We start from the raw sequence: 14,776 nt of genomic DNA, 5'->3' as shown, positions 1-14,776 counted from the left end.
ATGATTTAGAAAATGACACTTTACTGGATATACAAAAGTAATTGGCTGAAGTTTTAAAAATTAAGAGAGAAATACAGATGATAAACTGAAAGAATGACCAGCAAAATATTTTCTTATTGGATGTGCAAAAGAGATTTGTTAGAGCCTTGACGAAATCTGTGCATTGTGATAAAGAAAAATTGAAGAGAAATAAAATCCTACAATAGTTGATTGAATTAAAGATGAAGAGTGTTAGAAGTAAATGTAAAGTTTGTTTATTTCATCAAGCTTAAAATAAGACTTGTTTTGGGCAATGTTCCGGCAACTCTTTATGGATTTTTTTGCTGATACCTGACTTGAAGTTTTATGTTTTATGAATTTGCTTATATATAAGATATGGAATATCGGATGAAGAGATACAGTATCTGTTTAACCTTATAGGTAAAGGTAAAGGTTCCCCTTGCACATATGTGCTAGTTTCAAAGCCAAAGGAAGAGCCAGCGCTGGCCAAAAATGTGTCCGTGGTCATGTGGCCAGCATGACTAAACGCCGAAGGCGCACAGAACACTGTTACCTTCCCACAAGGTGGTCCCTATTTTTCTACTTGCATTTTTACATGCTTTCAAACTGCTAGGTTGGCAGAAGCTGGGACAAGTAACGGAAGCTCACATGCGGCACTAGGGATTTAAACCACTGAACTGGTGACCTTGCTGATTGAAAAGCTCAGCGTCTTAGCCACTGAGCCACCGCGTCCACTGCTTAACCTTATACCATTAAACAATTATTTATTTGTAAGAGGGATATTGCAAGTCACCTGTTTCTTTTTCCTTAATATATTGTCTTTTCTTTAACTTTTTTCTTGCACTTTTTATTCTTTCCATTCTGTTCTCTTTCTCTTAAGTTCCTTTTGTGTTAGTTTTTACTCTTGTAATTAAAGTACTTAGAAAAAAAATATAAAAGACTTCTGCATTTATCATATTCACTACTGTCTTATTCTAAACCTATAAATGACTCACATTCAAATCTGCATACTGTTTAATTATGAAGATGAGGTTGTATCAGTACTTAGTGTTTCCCTGAAATGTGCTATTTAACCAGAGATGCCTAACCTCTTGCATAAAATTATATGTGTTTAGTGAAACTGCAAGGTGTTTTCTAAAAGTATAATGGAATGTTTGGACTACTATTAGAATAAGATAATTGTTTTAAGAAACCTATTTGTCCTATTAACCAAAACATAGAACACCTGTTACTTTTTAAAAAAATTGCATCACTAAATGACAGATATTGGATTGATACTCATAATGAATTTCTACTCCCTGCTTTCCTATTTATTTTTTCTTCTCCTATAACAGTGAGAGCTGACAACTTACTGCCTTTCAGACATACTTTACTTCAATATTAGCACTCTCATTCAATATAAGGAATGAAGGTAATGATGGAAAGTGCAATTCATCAATGTACAGATGGTTTGAGATCATAATTTTCACTTGTATTCTCCTTATGTAGGCTTTTGACTTTTCTCTTTTGGGGCATTAGTGATGGCAGAATGTTGTCAAAAGGCACCCAATACAATTTAGCATTCAAATAGTTTGTTGGAAACAAGTAACTTCTGGGAAAGTGATACCTAGAATTATTAGTTTACGTATTATTTTTCTTCTTGTTGTACATTACAATATATTTCTCTGAAATGCTAACCTACTGATATTTACCTCGATCTGTTTATTTAGGCTTTCTTTATTATAGATGATTTTACATGAATTAACTTTGCAATAGTTAATTTTGCTGTTCTAACTTGGTGTTTGCATGGACACAATGAAAGAAATGTACATATTTAAGTAGGAGTTGTAGGAATACCTATCAGATATGTTTATAAACACTTAAAGGAAAGAGCTACTCTTTCCATTAGTAGTTCGATACTTCTTGTCTATGCTAATTACAAGCCTGTGCAATAGAGAATAAATATATCCTTTGGTATTGGTTATTGGTTGAAATAATGTTTTATTGTGGAACTAAACTGCTGCCACTTGGGAATGAAAGAGTAACTGAGTATTTTATATGCAGGTAGTTCTTGACTAATGACCATAATTATACCAAAAAGTATGTTGTTAAGTGAGTTTTACCCCCTTTTTATGCTCTTTCTAGCCACAATTGTTAAGTGAATCATTACAGTTGTTAAGTTATTAACATGGTTGTTAAGTGAATCTGGCTTCCCCATTGACTTTGCTTGTCAAAATGTCACAAAAGGTGATCACATGACCTCAGGACACTGCAACCGTCATAAGTACGAGTCAGTTGCCAAGCACCCAAATCTTGATAAAATGACCATGGAGATGCTGCAATGGTTGTAAGGGTAAAAATCATAAATCACTTTTTTTCAATGCCATTATAACTTTGAACTGTCACTTAATGAACTGTTGTATCTCGAGGACTACCTGTAGTTTGTTCTGCATAAGCGTATTGTCTGTTGGCCTGCTGCATCTTTGGGCTGTACCTAACTGCATCCATAAACATCCATGCAGAAATCTACAAACAGAAAAAGATATATGGTCGGAATGATCTCAATTCAAGCCTTACCTCACTGTGTACATTCCAGCTGTCAAGAGTAACGTTAAAGAGAGCTTTCAGTGCTTCAATGGCACAATCCGTTTCCTGGAGAGACAACGGTGACACTTCTTGGTCTTCAGCTGTGATGTACTTATCTGTCCACGTGATGCTAAATGCACTTTCCAAGGCCTGAGTCAACAGAGGCAATCCCTGGAGGTCATTACGCAACTGGGATCTGATATCTGTGTGCAGGAGGGAAAGGAGGAAGAGGAGTCGTAGATCGAAGCACTTAATGTCTTCCACAAATTGCTGGTCCTTGCACTTTCTTAGAAGGTTGCAAAGCATAGCTGCCAAGTTCAGTTCTAAGCTGAGTTTCTGGGCAGCTGGGCTATTAAAAACAATATTGCAAAGGCATTTTAAAGCTTCCACAATGACAGGAAAATCAGTCACATCCTCCAAATGATCCTCCAAAGTATCCAGCTTTGCTAGCTTCATCAAGGTTTGCATGTTGGTCTTTGTTGTTACAGGAACTAAGACTTTCTTGTCTCTTGAGAGAATGCGAAGAGCTTCTAGGCAAGTGACTCTATAGGATGTGTTTATATCTTTGCTTAATACTTGCAATATTCCTTCACATAGTTGCTAAATAAAGAAGATGGAAAAAAAACCAGGTATTATTTCCTCTGGAATATACAAATCCATAATCACAAAGAGTTAATGATCTTTATAATGCTTATTTAATGTGTCCTCTGCCTGGTTTATTGCTAGAAAGTTATTTCAATAGAAAGTCTACTAGGTATACATTTAATACATGACCATTTTGTACACATCAATGTATATTTTAATTATTTTTGGCTCCATTAAATCCATGAAAATGTGTAGTGGTTTGCACTATTTCTAAAAGGCAAGACATAATTTTTTTCTCCTTTATTACTTGCCCGGCTGCTGGTCCTATCTAATAAGGATGTGGAATATTGTGGATTCAATTCCAGAAAAGTGCTTCAGAGTATGAAGGAATGAAAAAGAAGCCTCTCACTTTTACAATGATTGCAGCACAGTGGTGGGTTGCACATTTTGTTACCACTGGTTTGCCCCGCATGTGCCTGCCCACTTTGCATGCATGAAGTGCCTTCCGTGCATGCGCTTTGCTTGCGCACCTTCCGTCCATGCGCCCGGCCTCAAAAACATGCCTAAATAGGATGGCATAAAGCCAGGGTTGGAGGGTGGTGTGTCTACCCGCAATTTCTGCTACTGGTTTGGGCAAACTGGTCCAAACCAGCTGAATATCACCTCTGTTGTAACATGATTCTAAAGACTGAACTGCTTTAAAGAATTGCAGATAGAAGTTCTGTTCAAATTCTCATTTATCCTAAAGTATATTTTGGGAAAGAAATCAGAAAGCCTGAATAGGTTTACTCTTAATTACTTATTGCGCATACTAGGGCTGGCTTACTAATAAGTCTTAAAAGTATCACTAAAAAACCTCATTTCTACCCACAACCGGAACTAAAATCTTATTTATTTTGAACAAATAACTGTTATAACAAAGACAATGAGTAAAAGAATACAAAGTATGTTCCAGAATCAGGACATGTCAGAATGTTTATGTTCAGTTCTTAGGCTGTTCTCTGTTTCTCTGTTTGGTGTTTGGTGAGATGAAAACTCTCACACCTCAGTTAAAAACTTGTATTTCTCCAGTAATATCTATAGTCAGTTCATCATTATGGATTTCTGCTGGAATCAAGGTTTATATCCAAATTATGACCCATTTCACTCTTGTGCTTGTTTTGTGTTGTTTTTGCTAACTTTGTGCAAGCATACTCTGGGAATAATCACTGTCAACCAAATAGAAACACTGTATTATACTGTATATGTTACTATCCAAGTTTTAGTTTAGAAATGTATTCCAGAACAGCAATAATCTAGCTGAGTTTGACAGTTATTATTATCAAAACTACATAAATGAAACTAAAATAAAATAAACTGATCTGCAATAATCTCCTTCCACAATTTGGTATGCCTCTTCTTCAGAAACAAGCAATTATTTCAACAGGGTCTACTAACTGGAAAGCAAAATATAAGACCCCAAATTATCCAACTCAAATGATGTCACCTGGGCCACTCTATAGGCAGTCCCCAGTGTTTTGGTTTCACTAAGATTTGTTTGCCAAGTACATGATGTTCCTTGCCTCCTACACAAATAGTTGTCATTGTGTCATGCTCAATTGACCTTAAGCTTTTATAGTCCATTATTATGCTGAGGGTTTTTTTTTGTCCCAAGAACATCCCAATTCTAAGTTCTCAATTTAATTTTAATTAAATCCTCAATAGGAGGCTCATCAAATGGACATGTTTTTAAATGCACTGACCTCAATAGAGGCATGTAGCTTTTCACTAGGCTGTATGGTTATAATGAAGTGCACAAGAACTCTACAAATAAATTAGATAATAAATTTGCTGATCTCCCTTTTCCAGCTTCTATATAACTCATTCAGATTGTAGAAAGTCAACATCATTCCCACTATTGATTCTACATGGCACAAAGTGAGACTACAAGCCATTACCTAATCCTTGCTATTAGTGTCCTTGATATTAAGGTAAAGGTTCCCCTTGCACATATGTGCTAGTCGTTCCCGACTCTAGGGGACAGTGCTCATCTCTGTTTCAAAGCCGAAGAGCCAGCCCTTTCCGAAGACGTCTCCGTGGTCATGTGGCCAGCATGACTAAACGCCGAAGGCACACAGAACACTGTTACCTTCAAACCAAAGGTGGTCCCTATTTTTCTACTTGCATTTTTACATGCTTTCAAACTGCTAGGTTGGCAGAAGCTGGGACAAGTAATGGGAGTTCACTTCGTTACACAGCGCTAGGGATTCGAACAGCCGACCTTTCTGATCGATAGGCTCAGTGTCATAGCCACTGAGCCACCACAAGCCATGCTTGACATTAGCAACCACAATTTTAAGTGAGTTCAGGTAGGCAAAGGAGGGGAGGCGACAAAAAGAACAATCCTACCCTAACAAACCACTGTATGTTAATTGTCTAAGCTGATAAATTGTGCTAAGCCATAAATCATAATTTAAAAAACACAATGGCCAAATTCATTCTCCACATTGAGCCTAACCGTATTGTCTAACATGGTGTTTCCAAACCTCAATTCTAATATCTGAGAAGAAGATATTTAATCTAAACAGATGGAGGAAACCAGCTTGGGAAACACTACGTTTGAATGGTACGATCAGGCCATAGATAAGAAATAGCAGAGGGTCTGATCTTTGATCACTGTAATCTGTCACTGTCAATCGAAAGCCACATCTGCAGAAACAAGACCAGGTGAGTCTTAAAAAGTGGACTGTTTGGCACTTTCTGTTGTAATAAATGGATTTGTTTTTAAAGGACACCAGGATGAATTGTAACTTTTGCTCCAACAGATTAATATGGTTGCTCGACAAAGAACATGGATGGTAACTGCTGCCCAAAGACTGCTTCTACATATAAAATTAAACCGCACCAAGAGGATTTGTATTAAAACAAGCAAGAAGGGTGGATTTTCTACCTTTGGATAATACTGAAAATATTACAGTATAATTTATAATGGTTTTGATCATAAAACGTTCTTCTTTTAAACCATTTGCTGGTCATTTGGGTTTAATAAGAAATATACAGTACTTCCTCAAATGTTACCAACCATAATCAAATGAACTTGAACTGTCTGGCAACTGAGATGAGGCAAGAAAAAAAAAGCAGTGTAAATGGGCATAGATCTCAATAAAACTTTACAGTAGTAAATGTTAACAAAAGTTAAGCAAGCCACATTTGTTTTTCAACAATTTAAAACATTTCCATAGTCAGCCTATCAACTTAATGAAGATAAAAGAGTTTAGTTAAGCAGGCAGCCCTAAAATGTACTTTTAGATGGCAGAATGGATGAATGATTAGAAACAACTAATAAATTATTTAGTAGAAACAGAATCTGAACTACCCTTACTAATTTAGATAAATTCATTACGCAGATCAGTGGCTGGGATTATATAACATGCCAATTATTGAACGATTGTTCTTGTTTTTGGCTTGGAATAACGTGAACAAATAAATCACCTTTAAGGAAAGTATGTCACTTTGAAACCATGGGTTGCTTTAGCTTATTAACTGCAATTGTGACTTAGTGGTGTACAGAAATGGTGATAATTTGTATTTTCTTAATGTCTATGGAGATTCTCAGTCATCCAGATCATGGCTATCTCAAAGGTGCTTTTTTCAAAAGGCAACTGGACTATATTTTTTCTTTCAGAAGGAAGATGATGTTTAGCTTCTCATCCAAGAAGCTTCATCAATTCTGGCTGGGTGATGGAAGGTTTAGTTCTGACAGGAACTAATTTGCATTTTCTGAGTTTTTATACCTGAACCAAACCTTTACATTATTTGAGGAAACAAACCAGGAACTGGCTAATTAAGCAATTACAATTTTCTTATCTGCAAATATATGCCCTTTGTATCTGCATAATTCTCTATTTCAAGAGAATGCATGCAGCCTCATGCCATGTGTTTATACTGTTCCTATTTTAAGGATTTATTCTTCCAGAGCTTTCTCTTATGCAAAAATCACAAGTATCAGTCCTAACTAACACACACACACACACACACACACACACACACACACACACACACACAATTGTCAGAAGAAATCCAAGTATGAGGGAAGCTTAGGATTCATGTGAAAAATGCTAACTCCTGGGAACAGCAAAAGGTCTCTGATTTATGAAACATTAATTAGATGCTAGCAATGCTGAAAGCAACTCCTTTACATGCAACATTTTTGATAGAGGTTTTATATCTGCATTATTCAGAGATTTGCTTATAATTTCCATTTTCCTAAGTATACCATAATACTCTCAAAGGAACCATAAATTTTGCTTCCCTTTGTTCCTCTGACCCAACAGCTTGATATCTTTTGGAATTGGGTCTCTCATCAATTTCCCAAAACTTATTTCCCAGATTCACCAAAACTGAGAGGAAATGTATGCTATTTCTGAAATGCTAAGTAACCAGTTTAAGAAGTTTAGTCCCAAATACCTTCCAGAAGGGTATTGGTTATGTTAACAAGCTATGCAATAAAAAAAATACTAAAACATATGTTCACATTTATTTCTATTGTCTACTTCTAATAAGATAGGATGAGTTGGATTAATATTGTTTATTCTAAGAAAATATTGCGGATAATCTTCGACTTAACAACCATTCATTTAGTGACGTTCAAAGTTAGAACAGCACTGAAAAAGTGACTTATGACACACTTAAAACCGTTTTCACACTTACAACCGTTGCAGCATCCCCATGGTCACGTGATCAAAATTCAGACACTTGACAACTGACTCATTATTTGTGACAGTTGTAGTGTCCCAAAGTCATGTGTTGGCCTTTTCTACCTTCTGATGAGCAAAGTCAATGGGAAAGCCAGATTCACTTAATAACCATGGTACTAATTTAAAAGCTGCAGTGATTCACTTAATAACTGTGGCAAGAAAGGTCGTAAAATGAGGAAAAAGTCACGTAACAAATATGTCATTTAGCAACAGACATTTTGGGCTCAATTGTGGTTGTAAGTCGAGGACTATCTACATATACAGTAAAACCTCTTGTTCGCAATACAAACCATCTGCAGAAACCATTCTTTTTCATTTGTCTGCATCATTTTTCTTTTTTCTATGATTTGAGTACTGATCCCAGAGAAACCTAATGTACATATAAGTGTTTTCCAATCAGAGACAAGTTTGCATATAATGTAAAAAATGATGAATTTTCAGTTATTAGAAAATGTAGGCTTGGGATCCCTCTTATATAGTGCAGAATAAGCCTGCAATCACTATCAATTTATTTACTTTTAAGAAGGATCCTCAATCACCAACAATATTCCAATAATTCAGTTTGCATAATGTTAAAAACATTAAACTAAACAACCACCCATGTTTTTTAGTTCAAAAGGCATGATCTTAAAAAAAAAAGCTTGAGAAGCAGACAAGCACATTAAACAACTCATTGTGATTTTGGAATGCCTGATTCCTCTTTGGGAATGAAATGTTGGTTGTTGGTATTATCAATTCACTTGCCATATCTGAAAAATGTTTTTCCCCCTGTACCCTCAAGTACAATAATATAATTGTATTGCTGCTGTAAAAGATGTCCATTTCAATCACATGTACACCCTACTCAATCAAACCAAACTTCATATATATTTTAATGTACACATAGTTTAATGCCCATGGTTAACATGCTTACCTTTCTTTTTTCTTCATCTGATGACTCAAATTTGAAAGTAGTCCTATTCTGAAGAAATAAGAAAAAGTGAATATACATTTTTCATACAGGCTTACATAGTTTATTTTGCTAAAACAAACTTTAATTCAATGTCTGAACGTTTACCAAAATTGAGTTAACTTATTTTCCAATTAAACTTGAAAAAAGGTTAGCTAGCAATTCATTTGCTTTCCATGCCTATGTTTAATTTACTTACGACTGCTCAATTAGCGATTTTCCCCTAGCCAATTGACAAACCAACTTCTGAAATGCCAGCCTTAATACTCTGACAGGATGTGTACTTAGAATGAAACCCAATCAAGCTAGAGGGGTTTATACAGGATTGCTGTATCAGAATTATCACAATAGAGCTATTAGCAAAAGGTCCTTACCAAGATAGCACCAAGATGGATTTTACAAAGTATGAGTTCATGGACAACAGGTTACCATGACTATTAACCATGGCAACGAAATGGGAGCTAATAGGGGATATGGCTATTAAAATATTCAGCAGTGAAAGAGTTATTGCATCAACACTGTTCAAATAGAAGGTAATCTTGTGTAGAGAAGTATCCAAAGGAGAAGAGGAACTCAATTTTGGTACTCAACTCCTAACACACACACACACACACACACACACACACACACACACACACACTTCAAAGTGTGCTAAAAATATGACCCTGGAGAAAAATTAAATCAGTTACTTGTTTTCATGGAACTTGATTTTTGACTTTTTTTTTGCCTCAGAGGTGTGTAAAATATAAAATTGTAGCTCTAATTGTTATAGATCCTTTATTGTGGTTAACAGTGTCGTGCCTTTTTGCTACAGACTTTGTTGAGTTCATAGAATAAGCTTGCATTTTCATATGCATACACAGAAGAGGAAGTAATTCATGACCCTACAGGAAGTGAGAAAGATTTTTGAGAATGTATGCTTTATATTCTGGAAAAATATAAATACTGAAATAGCAGAAATTACAGCCTACAATAGTGATTACCATGGCAGTCCCGAATAATGGGCAGAAAATGACAGCTATGATGGGAAAATAGCATCGATATCAACAACAACAACAACAACAACAACAACAAGTAACTGCACTACTTGGAACATCATATATTTTAAGAAGGTACTTGGCTAATACCTAGAACGCTGGCAGCAACTTGTATCAACCATTAGTACCAGTCAATGGTATTTGTGATGCATTTTTGAATGTTCATTTGACTGAGTTTCATGTTTAATGAATAAAGTTTAATAATAATAATAATAATAATAATAATAATAATAATAATAATAATAATAATAATGCAAGTAAGAGAAAATAATGTTATTCCTGGGAAAGATACAAGAAATGGATTAAGCATAGAAAGAAAGATGATTGGCAGAGCTGAATATCTGGCAGAACAAAAAAGGCCAACTTCCCATTACAAAGATAATGATGGCATGGCAAGGACGTTGCAATCTTTACGCACTATTACCCAGATTATGCACTTTGCTGGGAGGAGTGGTTATGCCCAGCATACCCTCCAAACAGCCACACAGGAGAATCAACTTCGCCCAGTCTTGTGCCCTCCGGATGGAGATAGATGATGGACACGGCGGATCAACGCAGCTGGAGGGCACCAGGTTGGGGAAGGTTGAGGCATCTCATGCATCACAGTGTGTGTGGTGGGGGTGGGGGACGCAAGAACCGGCAAGGAAGGTCCGTCAAGGCTGCCCAATGAAGGGCTGAGGGGCTCAAGGAGGATGCCCAGCTGGCAGCAAAGGCGGGGACAACCTCGGGGGCTTCCTCCATCCTAGCATCCTGCAAAGGTGCGCGAACTGCAACTCCCATTCTCCCCAGGCTTAATCCAAGCGGGGATTATGGGCGTTGTCTCTCCAGCACCCGGAGGGCGGGTGATGGGAAAGGTGCCCGGAGGCTGACAAAGGGGGGGGGAGTTTGCCGCTAACGGAGAGCGAGGACCAGCGGGATCTTGTCAGTACCTGCTCGTTAAAACTGCTCAGGACCTGCTCGGCCCCGTGTCTCCCTCCGACCGCTGCCAGCGCCGCTTCCACCGCCATTCTTGACTAGGGCGCGGCCAGGCGGCCAGCTCGTCCTCACGGCCAGACAGCAGCAGCAGAAGCAGCAGCAGCAGCAACCACCGCCTCTTTTTTTTTTTAACTCTTCTACCTTTGACCTCGAATGACGCCACGGTAAGCCCCGGCAACCGTCCCCGCCTCCGGAGGCAAAAGCGGGTTCCGATTGGCTAAGGGGAAAGCCGAAGAGGCGGGTGTCTCGCCTTTTATTGGCTGGACTGTTATTTACCTCGGGGATGTTGCGGAAGAAATGGGCGTGGCATTCCTTTGGAGGATACTACATTTTCCGGCAGCCTTTGGGTTTCCCCTTGGAGACGCTTAAGAAAGGACGTGAATGCATTGTGGACTTCTTCTTTTTTGTTCGTTGTGCAATAAAGGGAAGGATGGAGGTGGGGAAGTTAGAATGGGACACGTTTGATTCTGTTCATCTGGGGCTCCATCAAAGCCAAGACTTTCAATTTCTGTAATCTTTCTGTAATCAATGTGAGCTGCTCTGTGTGTATGCGAGGGAAAAGCACAACTCTTTGGGAATAAGTCGTATTACCTGGGCTCATTGTCATCGGGTCCTCTCCCGCGATCTGAAACTGAAATGGACTTCCATTTCTCTCCCTTCCACCCCTCTATTTAGCACGGTTCCCCCCCCCCCATTCTCTGTCTAGCTTATACACCTTTTGCCCATGCTAGCAGGATCGCCCCGACATTAGCCACACTAAACACACCTCAGTGCAAGTGGAAATTCATTTAATTTAGTTTGTCACTCATGTACTAGATAAAGAGGAATAAGAATAAGCATGAATAACAACACAGGAAATGGGGACAAATAATTGGGGACCGTAGGACAGGGACGGAAGGCACGCTGGTGTGCTTATGCACATCCCCTTACAGACCTCTTAGGAATGGGGTGAGGCCCACGGTAGATAGTTTAAGGTTAAAGTTACTGGGTTTTGAGGATGTTCATTCCAGGCATTGACCACTCTGTTGCTGAAGTCGTATTTTAAGTTTGGAGCAGTTTACTTTGAGTTTCTATCTATTACGTGCTCGTGTATTGTTGCGGTTCAAGCTGAAGTAGTCATTGACAGGTAGGACAATGTAGCAGATAATTTTGTGTACTACGCTTAGGTCAGATGCTAGGCAGCGTAGTTCTAGGTTGTCCAAGCCCAAAATTTCAAGCCTGGTGGCAAGCCAGGGTTGTCCAAGCCCAAAATTTCAAGCCTGGTGGCAAAAGGTATTGGAGCAGAACAGAATTTTACTTTAAGCTCTAGTTTCTGGGTGGAAAAGTCTTAAATGTATAGCTGGAGAGAGGCCTACTGATGAATATGTAGAGATACCTACATTTATACATGGGAATCAGTTTGGTGCAAGGTAATGATTAAGGTACCAGGCTAGAGACTTGAGTTCTAGTCCCATTTTAGGCCTGAAGCTAGGTCACTTTGGGACAGTCACAGTGGTGGGTTCCGGATCCCGTGGCAACCGGTACAGTGCAATGGGGCTGGGCATCCACCACATGCACGCACGCAGCACGTGTGCAGCGCACGCATGTGTACTTACCACCTGTGATGCTCCGCAATGCTCCAGCTGCTCGGCGGAGCATCGTGCAGGCCCCGTATGCTGCGTGTGCGAAAGCCCTGATCGGCTCAAATACAGGTAAGGAGGCCGGGCAGGCGGGAGGGCCCTCTGGAGCACCGTACCGGAATAGTACCTGGTGCTTTCAGCAGGCACAGGTACATCTATACCGGGGCGTACTGGTCATATCCCACCACTGGACAGTCACTTTTGCTTAACCCTAGGAAGGAGGCAAAGCCAAGCAATTTCCCCCCAAAAATTGGCAAGAAAACTGCAGGGAGTCATCCAGGTAGTTGCTAAGAGTCAAAAGCAGACTTGAAGGCACCTCCCCAAAAAGTATATATGCATAAAATGTGTGTGTGTGTGTACTTTTTATTTTCTTTTTTACTCTCGGCTATTCTTATTAAAAAGTATTTTCTATGTTTTATTTCCATTCAATCTCAATCTGGAAATGAAAATAACATTTCCTGGATCTGGTCAAGTGGATTCTAATCCACAAAAACCTCCCGAATTACTATAATGAATATTGATTTGTTGAAGTCCATGATACAGTTTTTGCTGTAACATATTCACACAACAGGGATGCGTGGCTCAGTGGCTAAGACACTGAGCTTGTCAATCAGAAAGGTCGGCAGTTCGGCAGCTCAAATCCCTAGCACCGCTTAATGGAGTGAGGTCCTGTTACTTGTCCCAGCTTCTGCCAACCTAGCAGTTCGAAAATACTTTAAAATGCAAGTAGAAAAATAGGAACCACTTTTGTGGGAAAGTAACAGTGTTCTGTGCACCTCTGGCATTTAGTCATGTCAGCCACATGTCCATGGAGATTTCTTAGGACAGCGCTGGCTTTGAAACAGAGATGAACACTGCCCCCTAGAGTCGGGAATGACTAGTACATATGTGCGAGGCAAACCTTTACCTTATTCACAAAGAGCCAACAAACACTTGGACAAATGTTACTTTTTGTTTTTATAGATAACGTGTTCAAGGGGCACCTGGATCATAATTTATTTGACACTGTCAAACTATTTGGTTTATACCACTGTACTTTAGCTCAAGGGATTAATAGTTACTTAATATTAATTTAAATAATGCCTCCATGAGAATCTCCAGTTTAATAAACACCAAGAAATGCAAAGTCATTACAGTGCTCATTCATACACTTGGAAAAAACTCCAACATGTGTGTCCTTTACTATCTTCTTTTTAATCTATTGATCCCCACAAATTGTTTCTAAAATCCCTGTAATCTGTTTGAAAGCTGCACAAGACTTATGAGCTGTCAACGAATTCTTCTTCATTTGTGGAAAGAAGCCAAAAGTGGGCCTTCTGCTTTGTAGGTGTTAGGTTCTGGGAGAAGAATGGAAGTGAGGCCAGAGTGATTTCTAACAGCCCTTTATTCAATACTGCCTGTGAGGCAACTGAACTCACTGGCTGACACAGCTCCTTTGATAGGGAACTGCTCAGCCAAACAACCAATCAGGAGAGAGTATTTTCCTGCTTCCATAGAGGACCAGAATGAGAACGTCAACTGACAACTATACACAATATACAGTACATAATAGCAGGTATCCCATAACACTTGCTTTCTAGATTGTCGCAAACGTAATATTTTGAAAATCACACTTCAAAGGATTTTCAAGCTCTGATGAAAGGATCTCCCTCACAGAAGGAGTTTGCTCACATAACAGCAACTGCCTCAAGAGAGGCAATGGGGAGTAACTCAGTTCACATAGCAAGCAAGCTTGAAGAACTTGTTCATTTCTCTAATGTTGTCTGAACATATCCTGAAGTTATGATATGGGCAACTACCAAAGAAGCAATTTTTCCAGCATTGTGTAATTCATAGAGTAAATAGCTACCTTTATTAGCTATTAGTTAGGAAAAGCGTTTCTCAAGATTTTTCAGTAGGTTACTAAATGGACTGAGAAACTAGTCAGCATTACGTTTTATACTTGTGAAGTTAGCAAAAAAAAAGTTAAAAGATCAGAAATTAAATGAGAAAATGCAAAATAAATTCCATTTTCTTTATTGAAGATTGGAGTTTCCAACTAAGCACATGGTGCACGTTTTCTGATACTAGCTAGATTTAATTTCTGCAAGTATTTGGCAGTTGACTTCAGAAGGTTTTTAGGGTCAATCACATCAGTGCTGATGAGCTGAAGATCAGAATCCATTAAGGGCTACTGACCTTCGGAGTAAGTGGAAATCTGGACAAAAAAAGGTGGATTTATTTGATCAATCTAATTTCCATTGCTCTTCCCCTTCTAAGTTTCTAGCCCTCCAAGAAAATATAAGACTTAGTCCATTTAGTGTAGCAAAC

The 14,776-nt window shown here is 38.6% G+C and overlaps 1 protein-coding gene across 1 annotated transcript in view; it reads right to left on the bottom strand.

Moving 5' to 3' along the window:
• The window catches only part of RIC8B (RIC8 guanine nucleotide exchange factor B), a 35,443-nt gene extending 24,478 nt beyond the window's left edge, over positions 1-10,965 (bottom strand). The window contains exons 1-3 of the mRNA XM_087723099.1: positions 10,802-10,965; positions 8,800-8,847; positions 2,557-3,165 (exon numbers count right to left, since the gene is read on the bottom strand). Of these exons, the coding sequence (XP_087579225.1) occupies positions 2,557-3,165; positions 8,800-8,847; positions 10,802-10,879 (735 nt within the window). The 5' untranslated portion in view covers positions 10,880-10,965. The remainder of the gene's footprint in view (positions 1-2,556; positions 3,166-8,799; positions 8,848-10,801) is intronic.
• Between the last annotated feature and the right edge of the window lie 3,811 nt (positions 10,966-14,776).

Source organism: Thamnophis sirtalis, unplaced genomic scaffold (assembly GCF_051295495.1).
Source record: "Thamnophis sirtalis isolate CommonGarterSnake01/CBP01778 unplaced genomic scaffold, rThaSir2_p1.2 scaffold_9, whole genome shotgun sequence".
NCBI lineage: Eukaryota > Metazoa > Chordata > Lepidosauria > Squamata > Natricidae > Thamnophis > Thamnophis sirtalis.
Note: the sequence above shows the minus strand (reverse complement) of the source record. Positions and strands in the feature narration are given on the sequence as shown.